General features: G+C 37.8%; 1 protein-coding gene across 2 annotated transcripts; it reads left to right on the top strand.

Moving 5' to 3' along the window:
- Positions 1–462: 462 nt before the first annotated feature.
- On the top strand, positions 463–15,681 carry LOC103671955 (P2Y receptor family member 10). 2 transcript variants are annotated; one of them, XM_008700601.2, is made up of 2 exons: positions 463–612; positions 14,299–15,681. In XM_008700601.2, the coding sequence occupies exons 1-2, from the start codon at positions 482–484 to the stop codon at positions 15,338–15,340; spliced, it is 1,173 nt and encodes a 390-aa protein (XP_008698823.2). In that variant the 5' UTR covers positions 463–481; the 3' UTR covers positions 15,341–15,681. The 2 variants fall into 2 exon arrangements, with proteins under 2 accessions (XP_008698823.2, XP_008698824.2); XM_008700602.2 differs by having other exon boundaries at positions 467–612; positions 14,296–15,681.
- Positions 15,682–16,791: the final 1,110 nt, after the last annotated feature.

The following is a 16,791-nucleotide window of genomic DNA, read 5'->3' as shown; positions in this document are numbered from 1 at the left end:
ATCAACAAAAATAACTAACTTACACATTAAATTATGAGCTTTGGGATGAGAGGTTGAGGAAAGAGCACTCCATGTGGAGGAAAGAATGTAGCAAAGGTGGTTCTAATGCTATTAGTTCTGTCTTATGTTTTTTGAGGTTTCCTCATACTATGACCTCAGGCTTGAAGGATTTGCAACTTTCTTGTTCTAAAGTAAACTCTCTTCATATTTTGTTTCAAAATCCTATCTTGCCACGGAGATTCTAGTGTGACCGATAGACATGTGAGTTTTGGTGGAAGGAGATAGGGTGAAGAACAGTCAGGCTAGTATGCAGTTATTATTTGATTTTGCACAGACATTGGTTCCAGACTCTGAATTTCAATGAAATACAATACAATACAATACAAATGAAATACAAATGAAATAAAACTTGAGTACCGTCATCTGCTCAAGGGACTTACCTTTGGTTTGTGCAAATAAGGTTTCTGTGGTGAGACACCAAATGAACTCAACTTCCTCTTTCAACAACAAATTTGTCAGTTATCAGCAGGATCTCTGCCACCCGGAGTTAGGCTTTTTCACCCTCAGCTCCCTGCAAAGAAACAAGAGTGCTAATCCCCACAAGGCTCCAGGGTAAGTTACAGTCTCGTATTTGGGGATTGGTGGTTCCATGTGGGAAAATTGGTGGGGGTACGAAGATCAAGGATAGAGGAAGATGTGGGACCATTGTCCAAACTGAAAATGGTCCCTAGTTTCTCATTTCAGCCTTCTTAAAGCAGAATCAGCGGTGATTGCCCATGAGTCTAACTAGAGTACAACAAAGTCAGTTAATGCCACCAGTGCCCACCTTTTCTCAAGGAGCATGGAGTATGTGATGCAGGTCCCTCTTTGCTGAGGGCTCTTTGTTTCTCCATCAACGAGGGAAGAGAGCACAGAATGTTAAGAAAACTGTGTTTGTGAGACTCATTGGGACAACCTGGCATATTCAGCCAGAAAAGGAGTATTTGAATTTGGTGGTTCCAAATCTACATGGTGGTTCATCTCTATAATTTATCTAGTTTCATAATGAAGGAAAAGTTTGTGTATAAGCTTCTTGATTTGGTAAGTTTAGTTTTCACATATACAAAAAACAGTAAGTTCTTTCAGGTTAGAAGGAACCAGATCATAGATTTTGGCATTGAAAGAGCTCTTAGAGATTCAAATCCACCACAATACAGATGGGGAAACTGAGAGCCGGTGAAGTAAAGACACTTGATTTCAGACAAATGTAAAAGTAAAGACAAATGATTTAAGAGTGTGTTCAGAGGTGTTTCTTGATCCTTTACAAGTTGCTTTGTTGACCCAAGTTTAGCCCTACTGGATACCAGAGCCCTAAAGAGGCACTTATTTTTCAGGTGATTATTGTTCTTATTACTCTGAGTACTAGCAACCTCTCTGGTTCTGAGCCAAGATGACTGAGTCAAAAGGAAACTTCTGTTGGGGAGTCCTTAAAGGTGGACTGTGCCATGCCTGTTGGTACCAAGATGATTCTGAATAAAACAATAAGCTTTGTTGTAATTTTGGTGGGGAGTAGTCACAGTCCCAAAGATCCTGCCAGTGGGGAAATTTTTATTTTTATTGCTTAAATGGATGCAGGATGTCACTGCCATTTCTATTAATTGAGGAGTTTCTCACTTAGTAATTGTGACACGGTAAAATTATTCACTGCTGAAAGAGGTGGTATGCTGGCATACTGAGGTGGGAAATGGCCTGAACCATACCAAGAATCAGATAATGCATTCAGGGTAATAGCCTTTGCACACAAAAGTTGAACACAGGCCCCTTTTGGTTAAAAGCAGTTCCTACTGAAGCTTAACCAGCAAATTTGTTGAGTTCATGTTGTACAAATTGCTCAAACCCTGGCAGTGGTGGAACATAAGGCTAAAAAATGAGTGCACATGTTTATGGGTGATTTTGGGTGGCTTTTCATGACCAGTTGTGTTTGAGGTAAGTCAACTGATATCCTAATAGTCAGGGCAGTCTCTACCCTTCAGCCACAGCTCAAGCAAAGAGGCCAGGGCTGTCTGTTGTGAAAACACTCTAAGAGTTTCAGTAGTCAGGACAATGGTAGAGAGTCTGTGCTTTATTGTAAAACTTTTGCTCAAGAAGTTTACTTACATCCAGGTCACGATATTTTGCAGGGAAGTTTTTATCTATTATTCGTTTGCATGTATCACAGGCAAAGTAATGAAGTAGATGGATCAATAAAGAGAGAATCAAAAAGTTTTTGTCTTAGTTCAAGTTTTGCTAATGACTCACTGCGTGGCCTTTGGCAAGTTGTTTTATTTTTGTAGGTCTCAATATTCTCACCTGTAATAAGTGGGGGAGCTTAGAATAGATGGTCTTTATTTTCCTTCATAACAATGCAATGACTTGACTCTAGGTTCCTAGGTACCTGAGAAGAGTTAGATATCATTAAGTGGTAAATAATAGGGCCATAACATGAAGATCTTACTGGAGGGAACTTTCTGGAAATCTAACCTAGATAATAAATGGAACCCAGTAAACTTTGTCAAGTCCATTATATTTCTTTCAGAATAATGTTATCTTGAGAACTCAACTTTTAGACCACAGGCAAGTTTTGTTTGTTTTTTTTTTGTAAGTAATTTCCCTTTTTTAATGAAAAACACAAACAACAAACAAGGGAAATAGCTCTGAAATCTGATTTTCACAATGACATTGTCACCCAATCGTTATTTCTCAATCTTTTAAAACCAAAGTTCCCTTTGAGAAACTTAAAAATGTCACTACAAGGTTATTGTGGACTTGTTTCTCTAGGAACCAGACTCTGGACTTCTAGAAAAACCTACTCATTACATTGACATTTCCCAAGTACTATGTATCCAACAGCTACAAAGGTTTTATAGATCTGTACTTTCAACAGTTTGTATTATAGGAACAATGATTTTGATTCCCAAATATACTTACTATAATAAGGATTTTTTTTCAAATAACACATGCTTTCCAGCCTTCCACTTTAAGAATTATGATTTTAGCCATCTCTCACAACTATACATTTTTGGGGATTTTCTAAACCCAGAAAAGTACAGGATCCAACCAAAAACCCGTGGAGATTACTTTCTGTACAAGTAAAGGGGAAATGAACTAACATTTATTTAATGTCACTGTGTACCAGACACGAAAATAGGTCATTTCTTGTACATTTTCCATTTAATCTTTGCAACAATCTTTGTTGCAAGGACTATGATCTTACTTTTATAAATGAGGAAACTGAAGCCCAGAGATATGAAGAAGTTGCTTCAGGCTAGTCAGCTGATAACTGAGTTAAGATATGACCCCAGTTCTGCCCAAAGAACCTGATTATTTCCACCTCCAAAATACTGCCTTAAGTGCAAAAATGATATCTAATTAGGCCTCTTTCCTAAATGATTAAAAAACTAATAAAATGCATGCATGGAAGTTAAATTTAAACATTTAAGATTTTGTTTGTGAATAGTCTAATTGCTTTAATTTGTTTTCAGGAGAAAAATAATTTTCACTTCCTCTAATTTACAGAAAAAATGTCTAGACTTACAGAATATATCCAAATCTTAGTGTTTCTGATATCAAGTAGGTGATTTAGAGTTGATTCTAATCCATTCAGGAAACAGCAGAGTTCCAAATTCCAGTTGTTATTTTTCAGCTGTGATTGTGAGTGATTGAATGAAGGACACCATGGTTATGGTCAGACTGGCTTAGGTAATACATGTGAGACTTTCATGGTTTAAAGAAGAAAAAGGTCAAGTAAGACAAATCAAGTTAGGTTCCCAAAAAGCTTGTAAAGGCTGTCCCCTAGAGAGTGGGAGGGCCCCCCTCAGAAACCTCTACCTATTTGATTTTCCCTTCTCTTCCAAAGATGACAACCCCACATACTGACCTTATTATCAAAGAAAATAAGAGAAGCAAATTTGATAAACGTGTTCACTTAGTGTTATTTATGACTTAATGATGAGGGGTGAAAAGAGGCGAAGGACTGAGAGAGTGAAGATTTGTAGAGTTGTATAGGAAAAGAGCAGTCACATTGATACCAGAAGCCTAGATTTCCCTCTGCTCACTCTGCCACTTGCTAACCTTATGTCTTCAGGTAAATAAAGTCACTCTTTGAGCCTCAGTTTTCTGACCTGTGAGATGAGGATGATATCAGGCCAGAGGCCTGATTATTCATAATATATACCTTTACTAATGATTAACAGCAATTATAGGTGTAATAATGGTTTGTAAAGTATAAATCAGTAGATGGGTTGAAATTAGGGTTGCTGCATTAATGATGACAGTGGCAGTGCTGGTAGTATTATTCAGAGGCAGGGGTTGAAATGGTCCATGCCCATAAAATCATAGAAAGTTAAAGCAGGAAGAGAGTTAAAAATCATCCAGTTCAAACTGTCTTATTTTAATAATGAGGGAAATGAAAACCACAGAAGGGAAGAGGCTTAGCAGGGCAACACAAAGAACAATCTAATAGTTACAAGAATCTAAATGTCTTAGCTCCAAATCTAGTACTCTTTTCAATATATCCTACTGCTTTTAAGTCTTCCCCAACTTATAGAAGATATTGTCACATTGGGTTTTCTACCATTGTCCCAGTACTCTATTCACAGATCTATTATGATTTTGGGTTCATAGGCAAAGCTTCCTAAACAGATGCATCCTTGCTTTGGATGCAATCCTACCCTGACACCTGGTGGGCAGTCATTTGCCGTATATGTATAGAAATAAAAGTGCTAGAACTAGAACTGAAAATAATAGCTTCATTTTTGATGAACAGTCTTATCCATAGAAATGCCACTGTAAAATAAATTTTTGCTTGTGCAAAAAGTTATTTGTATAAGAAGAGTTTCAGCTTTCTCTGCTCATAAACAATCTTATTACAATGGAAATCATAATAGCTGACTTTGAGAAAGAAAATCCTGCTGAGCCTCCATTTCCTGATCTATAAAAGGAGTATAATAATAATTTCCTCAGAGCTCTGACAAGGATTAAAGGTAATATATGAATAACACTTGGACAGTGACAGGGCGCATGTGGGAACTTCTTGGACTTAGCATTTCTCTGAAACTTAGAAGTCTGGTACAGATTCTGATGACATGATAGTATAACTTCACATTGGTTTTACCTTTGTGAAATCACAGCATTTAGGTAGTTGGTTAGGAAGCAAAACTACCTTGGGTTATGTGTTATTGGTACCTCCTAAGTTTTTGGACTCAGCTACACTGAGTTATATTTAAAGACTTGACATATCTTTATGCTCTGAGACAAAATTAAGTTATTCCCATAAAGTTAATGTTTAATGACCATATTCCTACTTAAGCTTTTGTGGTTCCTGTTGCATTTTAAATAAAAATCTGGGGTGATATGCTTTGGAATTCTTAGGTGTCCAGACTTATTAGACTCCAACCTTATTATCCTTGCCTTGACCATATATTCAGTAGCGGAGCAAACTATGACTGTTGATTGTGAGAGTAGCTCATGGGAGAGATATTAAAGGTAAAGCTGCCTAAGGCTCTACCAATATGTGCTTATTCTCCATGTTCTTGTCTTTACAAATCAATGTATATGAACTGAGTATTTACTGCATGTCTAACCATCTGGTAAGCAAAGTGAAGAATATATAAGTCTAAGATGCAGAGTCCTCTGTCAGGGAGAATACATTGTTATGGTGTAGGCTACAAGTCCACATAAAAGTACTATCGTGTACAAAGAAGGAAACAGTCATAGTAGGGTTTCCCAGTGCAAGAAAAAGATGAGAGTTGAGAAAGAACCCTGAGAAAGAGTAAAACAGTGGCTTCTGAGATAGGATCCAGAAAGAAACTTCCCTTTAGGGGTTGTCTTCTGTCATCAGATCCCTTTTGCAAGAGAAGAGGCATCTCCCATCATGGTCCTGGCCTTTGGTGTAAGCAACATGTACCCTGGACAGAGCACTGCACACTGGAGTGACCAAGAGGCATTTACTTCTATAAGGGTGGTATTGGAGGCACTGGAAATTCTGTTCTTATGTCTCTCTATGTGGTTCACATCTACCGAGCTAAAGGCTGAAGTGTATGTTGAGGATGTGGCATTTTCACAGGTTATAATTTTGTCTGGACTTTATTGTCAGTATGGTTTTGGTTAGCTGAGTTGATTATACAACAATGAGATTAAGTCCTTGGAATTAATCACTATATGGGTCAGTTAAAACTAATTGTTTTAATAGTGCTGTATGTTTAGCCTTGTTCTAGAGTTAGAGAGAAAGAGATAAAGAAATTTAGAATATGACCTCGGACTTCACAACCTAGTGAAGAGAGATCCATAAATAGTTAAACAATATGAGTTGTCATAAAGCAGAGTATTTTTTCAATTAAAGATATTTACTGAATGACTATGTGCCAGTCATTCTGCTAGATTCTAGAGATTTAAAAATGAGTGAGATGTGGTTTTTGCCTTCAAAGTGCTCATGGTTTAGTTAGAAATATGGACATAAATGGAAACATTTTGTATAATGCAGTGAGTGTATCATTAAAGCAATTCCTATGGTGACATGATAGCCCCAACTTGCATTTTTAATACATCATTGTGATAGCAGAGTAGATAATAGATTTTAACAGGACAATCCTGAAGGGAGATGGATCAGTTAGTGGGTGTTTCAATAATTCAGAGAGGGAAGAGAGTGTGTGACAATGAGAGAGGGAGAGAAAACATGGTTGATTGAATGAGAGAGAAGGAGTCTAGGATTGTTCTAAGAATTCTGGAAGTGGTGGATAAGTAAAAGGTCAGGAAATATTATGACTTTTGCTTTGGACATATGCATTTTGAGATGCCTGGAGACATTCATATGTGAAATTTTAGCTGGATGCTGGAAAAATGGGTTTAATAACTTAGGAGAGACCTGGCCTGGACAGAGAGATATGAAAGTGATTAAGATATGGGTGGTAACTGAAGCCATTAATGTAGGTGATGTTAGGTGATGTTACTCAGCATGAAGATGGTGAATAAGAAGAGAAGATGCAGACCTAGGGAAAACAAACATTTAAAGGATGTGAAAAAATAAAAGAAACCATGAGAGAAACTCAGTATAAATGGACAGATAGCTAAGAGGAGAATTAAGAAATTCTTGTTTGAAAGCCAAAGGAAGAGAACTTTGCAAAAAGATGGAAGTGGTCAGACTGCGTCCAGGGCAGCAAAGAAGCCCTGCATGATTTAGCAACGTGACGGTCACTTGTCACTTTTGCTAAGCAGTCTCAGTGAGGTTGTGAGGGTATATACACCACCTTGAAGTACATAAAGAATAGAGAGTGAAGAAATGGAAAAACATACTGGAACAAACAAATCTTAGGCTGGAGATCATAAATTTCTAGTTTGGGCATTCCAAATAAATCCTAGTATTTTTAATAGGATTATTCAGCAGTTTGGATAGTAAAAAAGAAAGTGGATTTTTGGATAGTAAAAAAGAAAATGGATTGCGGACTTGATCTGGGATTAAGGCATTGCCAGTCTGGTAGAGCAGAAGAATGGTGAACAAGGAAGTTGAGGTTTCTTGTGTGAGAGTAGTTGGTTTGACCATTTAATGTAGGCTGAGTAAGGGAGGAAGTAAGATAAGGGTGGGTGCTGGGTTGAATGATCAGAATTGGAGGGATTTAAATATTTGAAGTCTCTGGGAGTGTATGGTGCAAGCTAGTATTGTGAAACTTAGCAATTCTAATGTTAGAGAGTCAAGAATTGATGAGGCTTGGGGGGCGCCTGGGTGGCTCAGTCATTAAGTGTCTGCCTTCTGCTCAGGGCATGATCCTGGAGTCCTGGGGTCGAGCCCTGCATTGGGCTCCTCTGCTGGGAGCCTGCTTCTTCCTCTCCCGCTCCCCCTGCTTGTGTTCCCTCTCTCCCTGGCTGTCTCTCTCTCTCTCTCTCTGTCTCTGTCAAATAAATAAGTAAAATCCTTAAAAAAAAAAAAGAATTGATGAGGCTTGGCAGAGAGTACAAACTTGAAAAGTCCAATAATAAGGATAATCTGAAAGGGCTTTGGAAAAGTGCAAAACTGTGATATCTTTTTATAAATTGTCACACATTCTATAACTGAATGTATCTCTGACTCCTCAGTCAAATGGTGTCCCAAACTGGCTAATTCCATACATGATTTTTACTTGAAATTCTGTGATTCCTACCATGCCAATTCATTGTTGTTGCTGTTGTTGTTACCTCAACTGTTGCACCAGTAGGGTAACCAACTGTACTATTTTCCTTGGATTTTCATAGTTTTAGCACTGAAAATCCTATGTCTCAGGAAACCCTCAGTCTTAGGCAAACAAAACTGTTGGTCACTCTACAAACCCCCAGCTGATATGGACTTCCTGTCTCTCACATCCCATCTTTCCAATCCATCTTCTACACTTCTGCCAGAGTGACTGTTTCGAAACATCAGTGTGGTAATATGACATATCTTCCCAGAATCCTTCAATGCTTTCCCCTAAAACCCTTCATGACTGGGTTGCATCTACCTTTTTAGTTTTTTTCCTTTTGCTACCTTCCCCCATTTTTACCTTTCATCCCATCTTCCCCACCATCTCACTCAGTTTTCCAGCTGGACTAGAACAACTATTATTGCTATCTATAGGCCATTTAACTTCAGGATGTTTGAATGCTATCTATTCATTGCTGTTATTCTTCTCCCACACTTTCTTCTCCTGTACCCTGCACACCCAAACTGCTTTTTGAAAATGGATTTACCTGTAAGTTGAACTTCCAATCCTCCTCTTCTGTGCAAGATTTGTTTCTATTCCCATAGAAACTTCTTTATTATTTCTTTCATGGCACATTTCAAAAATCTATTATGGTTAGTTATTCTTATGTCTGTCTCTCTTAAATGACTATAAATATTTTGAGGACAACAATCATGCATTATTCTTCTCTGAAATTTCCCACCTCACTCCACCATTCTTAGCAATCAACATACTGGATACACTCGTAGCAGAATTTTAATTTGCTGTATGAAATCATAATCTACTGAATCCTAAATGAATGGCTTTGGTAATAGTGCAGGCTTTCTTGAAGAGATGAAGCTTGACCAAACTTTGCAGGGTTATTGGGGTTTAAATTCAATAGTGTATACTCCAGGCAAAATAAGTTAACTTTATCTCTTCCTCAGCTACTATCTCTATTTTTCCTTCCAACCCTGTCCCCACAGACACCAATAAGAAAACGCAGATAGCTTGGAACAAGTGTCTTCTCTTCTGGCTTGAGGTACTCTATCTCTCAGAATTCAATAGAAGCAGTCTGACGCTGTAAAAAGACCATTAAGCAGCCTACAAGTCTGACTTCTGGTCTCAGCTCCATTATGTTCTTACTAGGTGACCTTGAATAAGGTATTTAATTGTTCATGAATACACCTGTTTGTCAGTTAAAGACTATAGTAGGTAGGTGTATTACTGGTATTGTCTCACTTACCTTACAGGGATGATGCTATGATAATATGAGGATTTCTTATCACCTATGCAATTTACCACAGTTCTTGTCATGTATTGATTATGATGTTGGAGATTTTAAAAATATTTCCCCCACTAGACCAGAAGTTTCTCAGGGACAGAGATGATGGCAGATAGTTCTGTATCTCCACAGGACCTAGTACAGAGTTTATAAGATTGTATGTATTAAATATATGTTGATTAAGGCAGCCAGAGTCCTCAAAAAGCCATGGGGGGGGAAACTAAAGTTATCCTTCCTTTATGCTTACTTTTAATGTGTGGAGAACTTTGGTGACTACAGAGGGAGCCTTCTCACTCTCCTTTCAATTCTTATGCATAGGCAGGTAAGAAGTTATTTGCTAATGAGATGAGGCAGTTTTACCCTTTGCTTAATGGCAGCCAAGAAAAATAAAGGTTTGAAATGCTTTTAGAAGTAGACCACAAGGGCTAGCTTCTTTCTGAGGTCCAGATAATAGTCTTAATGATACTCAGAGATCTTGGGTGGTGCTGGTTTCTACCCATAGGATATGTCTGACCATTTGTGATTTCTAAATTAATTATTTTGCATTTCTATCAAACTTCTACAGGTATGAATTTTATGAGTTGAAAAGGGTAGGTTCAAGGAATACTGATGATAATAGCCCAAATCAGAAGACAACATCGTAGGGAAATGGCAAACAACAGACATGTATTAGTTAACATATCCAAGTTTGCATTTTTGCTTAATACTTCCAAACAGGGACTTTGAACTACTGTCTATAGTTCAATCCAATTATGCAATTTCTCTGTGCTTCCTAAGTAGCAGGCTGTTGATTATACGGTGAATAACATAACGGATCTTGTTATGGCACTAATGAAACTAATGGCATAATGGGTGAAAAATAAATGGGTGAAAAAGCCAACAGACAAATAGACAAACATTTAAATTACAAATGTTGATGCTATGAAGGAAGGATCAGAGAGTATGAGGATATATAATGATGTGCAGGTTTACTAGTATTGGCAGTGAAGGTCTCTCTGGCCTGCAAACTGATATTAAAAGGAACCAGACACGTGAAGACCTGGAGGGAGGTAATTCCAGACAGAGAAAAAAATGTGCAGAGGCCTTCATCAGGAAAAAAGCTTGGCTCGTTCTAGAAACTGAAAACATCTCAGTGTAGTTGAAACATAGAGAATGAGGAAGAGAATAGAATGAAGTGATGTTGAAGAGCACAAGAGACATATTAGCTATAACCTTTAGGCCATGGTGAAAAGTTTGGCCTTCATACAATAGAGAGCCAGCAAAGGATTTTAGGGAGGAGAATGGCATATTTCAAAAAAAGATTATTTGGGCCACAGTATAGAAAGTGTTAGAAGGAGTTAGTAAGTGCCACAACAAAGGTAAGAGAGTATGGAAACAAGCATAGGTTCCAATTCTAATATACTACCTCTACACAAAGCAAGTTTTGTGACTTTGTTGCAACTTACTTAACCTCTTTTGGTCTCAGTTTCCTCATCAGTAATATGGTAATAAATCATAGGGCTGCTATGAGGATTAATGAGATAATACATGAGGAGGGCTTAGCCTGTAAATAAATGGTATACCTCAATAAATGGTAGTGGAAATTAATGTTAGTGTTAGACACAGTGTGGGGAATGGACTGCAGGGGTTAAGACTGGAGTGCAGGGAATATGGTAAATCAATCCGTTTCAATAGTCAAGAAGAAAGGTGACAGTGGCTTACATTAGGATGGCAACAGTAGAAGTATAGATGGATTGGAGAGAATTTAGGAAGGAAAATCACCTGGTTTCTGATTGGATATGGGGGAAAAGTAGTGATAGGGGTTAGCTAAATTCCTACTTTTCAGCTTGAGTCTCTGGGAGGAGAGTCATGACACTTATTGGAAGGAGAGCTTAGACTCAGGAGTAAATCACCAATCATACACGTTTTTCTGAGACAAGAACCAAAGATATATCTAGGTTGAAGGGGAGAAAAATTGGCAACAGAGGTGGTACAAGCCAACTAGAAATAGTCAACAAAAAGGAGAGAAACAGAGACAGTGACAGAAGCAGAGACACAGAAGGAATCTACTCCAACGTTAGCCCTTCTCTTCAGCATTTTTCTATTAGTGGCTTCTTAGATTGTTCTCCTTTCTTAAATTTCAGAAATGTCACAGATTGTCCACAGCAAGCTAAATATTTCCTGAGAGAGCTTATATTTCTGCCCTAGCCAAATCAAATTTCCCCAGCTTCACCCTACCATGGGAATTTTACATTTAATTGTCACCAGATTTGGAGCAAAAACCATCCTATTTTCCCTTCAGTCTGGAGAAGAGATTTTGGAAAGCAGACCATGCAAATCTCTAAGCTCACAATAAACTGTGAATTGCAGAGGCATACCTCCCTCCCAACACACACACACACACACACACACACACACACACACACACACACACGGTGTGAACTTGATCTCTAGCTTGCTGTTCTGGCATAATAGGTTTCTGTTATTTAACACAGAGGTGTGAATGCAACACCCCCCTTTAGTAAGTGAAACTTTCTACACCAGTGAAGCAGGAACAAATACCCATGTCTATAAAATACAAAAGTGGAAGTGTGATTTGGGTGGGTGTGAGATGTTCTCAGTTCTTGGAATTGTAGTGCACTTGATGAATCTTCCCTTGGTTTCTCACAGTTTTTGCATGGATAATAGATAATAGTAGAAACATTGCCAATAACGAAGTCAAAGTGGGTGTTGAGGAAAGATGGGTAGTATATGTGGGGACAGGTGTTTAGTTATATTATAATAGCCCACCTAGAGTAATCCTAGTATTATAAGATTTTAAGGTCCTACTATTAGATTAGAAAGGTTCTTCTGTAGTGTGCCCTCCAGATGTCATAAGCCCCATTCTTTAAGTAGTCCTTCCTAAGCAGAGAGAAGGTGGTGTAGTGAAAATTGCATAGACTTTGGAGAAAATAAAGCATAATAGTTATCCCATTTCTACTATTTTCTAGGTCTGTTACCCCAGAAAATTTACTGCATCTCTCTGAACTTCAGTTATCTCATCTGCAGTACAAGAGTAAGAATAGTACCTACCTCTGATGATGGCTATGAGAATGAAATTAGATAATGCATGAGAAAAATTTCATTGCAGATTCTGGGGTGCACTGCTGATAGTCATACCATGATAATTATTTCCTCATTTCACCTGTGAACAACCCTCCACCTTCTATTCAAAGTCATACATACAGAAGCAAGATGATTTCATGACTTTTTAAGACATAACACAAGCCAAGTAGCAAGGATGAGATATTAGGGGAGGGAAAGTGAGAGTACTCTTTAGAATACGGTAGCTCAGAATGTTGACTTCTTTATATGTGAATTAATCATCTGGGGTTCTGTTTTCAATTCACATTTCTGTTCCCTGGAATAGCACTTAACATGCTATAGGAAGTCATTCTGCTACTTAGGAGGAGACTCTAAAAGCAAACCACTCCTTTGTTTTGTAAAATTACTTAAAACAAAACAAAACAAAAACAATTAAAACAACAAAAGTGTTATTTCCTCCTAAAGAACAACCTCACTATGGTATTCCGCTTTTAGCCCTAAATGCAGTAAACATTCTTGCAATATGAACAGAGGCTATGTTTGTAAAATTTGTTTTGGGGAGGAAGACAAATGAAGAGAAGGGTGTTTATAAGGATTAGGCACCTTGTACTTCCATTTGAAGTCCTACATCTTCTGTTTAGTAGCTTTGTGGACTTAAATAAACCTCTCTTTTGGCATTACTTCTACATGTATTATGTGAAGGCTGAATTAAATGATTTTTTAAAGGTTCTTTCCAGTCTAAAATTCTACAAGAGTGTGAAAGTAAAATAATGAAGTTGTTATTATTTGCAGGCAGCCTGTGTAAATCCATGACCAGACCATGAGAAGTCCTAAAGATTACTTTATATTCCCCATGTCCTATATTTATTACATAATAAAAACCACACTAAAGCATAAAATAAGATTAAGGACATTCATATTTCTTTTCTTCTTATGATAATATTTTAATGAAAAAAACATTAAGCTCTAAGTTGTTTCCAAAAAATGATTTTGTGGCCTATTTTACTGGTTCCCTAATCAATGTTTACTGTGACCACTGGATAAATCTGCCATGTCCATGATGTCACACTAGAACAGAATTCTTAGGCAGAAAATTAGTCTCTTTCCTTTCAGATCACTAAGGGGAGTTCCTAGTTCAGATTCTGAATTCCTGTATTAATGATGTTTTTCATGTAAATTGAAATAAGACCTAAGCAGAGGGGGGTGGGGACAATGTGCATGAGAACCGCTTATGCTATTGCGATAGTATGATAAGAAGGTAGTGTTCCCAAGTCCTGAAACTCAGCTAGTATACTGGCAATGCAGGCTAAAGATGCAGGGCCATTTTCCAAGTGCTGTAGTACGGTAGGAAGTCAGAACCCAAAGGAGGAGAAAGGGATGTAAAAGGTGAAGTTGGATTTCTATCCCTGCAATTGTAAATGAGCAGGGCTTGGGGCAAGAAAAATTTGGATGCAGAAGGAACAGACTGAAATGCGATACCCTTTTTGTTGTGGTAAGAAAAATTTAGCTAAATATTTCAGGACATCCTTGCCTACAAGACACAACTTAGACAATTTGGGAGGGCAGTTGGGGGACAATTCCATGCTTTCCTGATTGATTAGGTGACCTTGGATCAGTACTATATATTCCTTGAGCATCTACTTCTTCATCTGAAATAAAGGTCTTATCTAATTCTAATATTCTGTTTCTTTAAGTATAAAAAGGAATCTGGGTGTCGCCTATAGAACTGGTTAGTCATTATACTCTTTTTTTTCTTTGATTAAGCAGGGATTATAACTCCACGGCTTACCTTGATGAGTATACTGAAATATTCAAGATGGGTAGCAACAGTACCAGCAATAATGAGACTGAGTGCAATGCTACTGTTGTGACATTTCAGAACACCCTCTATGCAGCCACCTACATCCTCATATTCATCCCTGGTCTTCTGGCCAACAGTGCAGCCTTGTGGGTTCTGTGCCGCTTCATCAGCAAGAAAAATAAAGCCATCATTTTCATGATCAACCTCTCTGTGGCTGACCTTGCTCACGTGCTGTCCTTACCCCTCCGGATTTACTATTACATCAGCCACCACTGGCCCTTCCAGAAGGCCCTTTGCCTGCTGTGCTTCTACCTGAAGTATCTCAACATGTATGCCAGCATTTGTTTCCTGACGTGCATCAGCCTTCAGAGATGTTTCTTTCTCCTCAAGCCCTTTAGGGCCAGAAACTGGAAGCGTAGGTACGATGTGGGCATCAGTGCTGCCATCTGGATCATCGTGGGAACTGCCTGCTTGCCATTTCCCCTTCTGAGAAGCACCTACTTAGACAACAACAATGAGTCCTGTTTTGCTGATCTTGGTTATAAGAAAATGAATGCAGTGGCTTTGGTTGGAATGATTACAGTTGCTGAGCTGGCAGGATTTGTGGTCCCAGTAGTAATCATTGCATGGTGTACTTGGAAAACTACTATATCCTTGAGACAGCCACCAATGGCTTTCCAAGGAATCAGTGAGAGGCAGAAAGCACTGAGGATGGTTTTTATGTGTGCTGCAGTCTTTTTCATCTGCTTCACTCCTTATCATATTAACTTTATTTTTTACACTATGGTGAAGGAAACCATCATTAGTAGTTGCCCCATTGTTCAAAGCACACTGTATTTCCACCCTTTTTGTCTATGCCTTGCAAGTCTCTGCTGTCTTTTGGATCCAATTCTCTATTATTTCATGGCCTCAGAGTTTCGTGACCAGCTATCTCGCCATGGAAGCTCTGTGACCCGTTCCCGCCTTATGAGCAGGGAGAGTGGTTCATCAATGATTAGCCAAAAATAAAATAACTCTTCAATTATGACTTTATGTTTCCTAGCTTTCCCCGAAGGACAGAATGACCACCCAGACAATTTGTTTAATGGAAATTAAGGAACAATGGAAGTCTTCTTGTGTGATAGTTGTGGTCACAGGGATATAGTGGGGGTGACAGTGTGTAAGAAATGTGGGAGAGGTAGGAAACATAGAATTTGCCTGTTTCCTCTTTGAAATTCAAGATACTTTGAACTAGCTCAAGTTTTTACAGATGTTTTCAACCAAATGAAAATTGGATATTTTACCTTAAACATTTCTTTAGTAAATATATTGTTACTAAGATACAATAAATACATGAATCTTTTTCCAAACTGTGAAAGTAAGTCTCTTTTATATGAAGACTTTTATTTGTGAATGAGAATAAAATTCTTCAGTCTTTCTAAGAGATAAATGCACAGGCAAGGGGGAGTGACAATTGAAGTAATGTATGCATAAATTTCAGAGCCACTAACCTATTACTGAATAAAGGGCATGGAAATTTGTTCATTCACTGAAAATGTATTGGATGCCTATTGTATTCTGGGTTATCAATTTCTTGGGTACTTTCACAATATAGCAAGCATCTCATCTGGCCCTTCTAATAAACTTGTGGAAGCTCCCAATACAAATGAGTAAGTAGAACCTCATAGAGGGAGAGTAACTTGCCTGACGATAAACAGTGGTGAGCTAAAATTTGTCCTGTATACACCACATATGCGTAAGTTATTCCTTCTATTTGTGTTGTTACTTTTACTAAGTCAATATTAAACTTGAAGAAACAGACCAAAGCTAAGTTGCATCAGACCAAGACCATTTCTACACAATTTGCTTGAGATTATCTGAAAAGTCTGGGTTATGGAAATGGAAGATCAGGCTTCTGGCTACAAAGTATCAAATGATAAATATAGTTTTTTTTTAATACTGTCCCAATCTACAGTTTAATGATCAGGGATATAGGAGACCCAAATAGTTCATTATACCTTACCAAACATATTTTAGGGTTTAATGTAGGTCACACAAAACCCATAAATAGATGAAAGAAAGCAAGCTATAAAGCTGACAGTTGTAGACGTTCCTTATATATTGTGGATACTAACCCCTTATTGGATATATCATTGCAAATATCTTCTCCCATTCAGTAGGCTGCTTTTTTGTTTTGTTGATGGTTTTCTTCACTGTGCAAAATCTCTTTTATTTTGATATAGTCCCAAGAGGTTTTTTTTTTTTTTGTTTTTGTTTCTCTTGACTTAGTTGACATATCTAATATTGTTATGGGGGGCAAAAAAAATCTGAGAGATGAACATTCTGTGAAATTTAGATTTTTTTGGAGCTTGCCCAACTTCTTTCTTTTTAAACATTACTAGACATCACTGAACAAATTTGTGTTTATTAAGAAAGCTCTATCAGCAGAGCTCACAGAATTTCATTAGAAACAGAAAACA

Source organism: Ursus maritimus (genome assembly GCF_017311325.1).
Source record: "Ursus maritimus isolate PB19 chromosome X unlocalized genomic scaffold, ASM1731132v1 scaffold_X1, whole genome shotgun sequence".
Lineage (NCBI taxonomy): Eukaryota > Metazoa > Chordata > Mammalia > Carnivora > Ursidae > Ursus > Ursus maritimus.
Note: the sequence above shows the minus strand (reverse complement) of the source record. Positions and strands in the feature narration are given on the sequence as shown.

What these genes read in the sequence shown, in the direction of transcription:
- LOC103671955 (XM_008700602.2), top strand. Translation starts at nt 482, where the DNA reads ATGAACTCAACTTCCTCTTTCAACAACAAATTTGTCAGTTATCAGCAG. An exon ending in AATCCCCACAAGGCTCCAGG is followed by an intron (nt 613 to 14,295) that starts GTAAGTTACAGT and finishes TCTTTGATTAAG; the next exon opens with CAGGGATTATAACTCCACGG.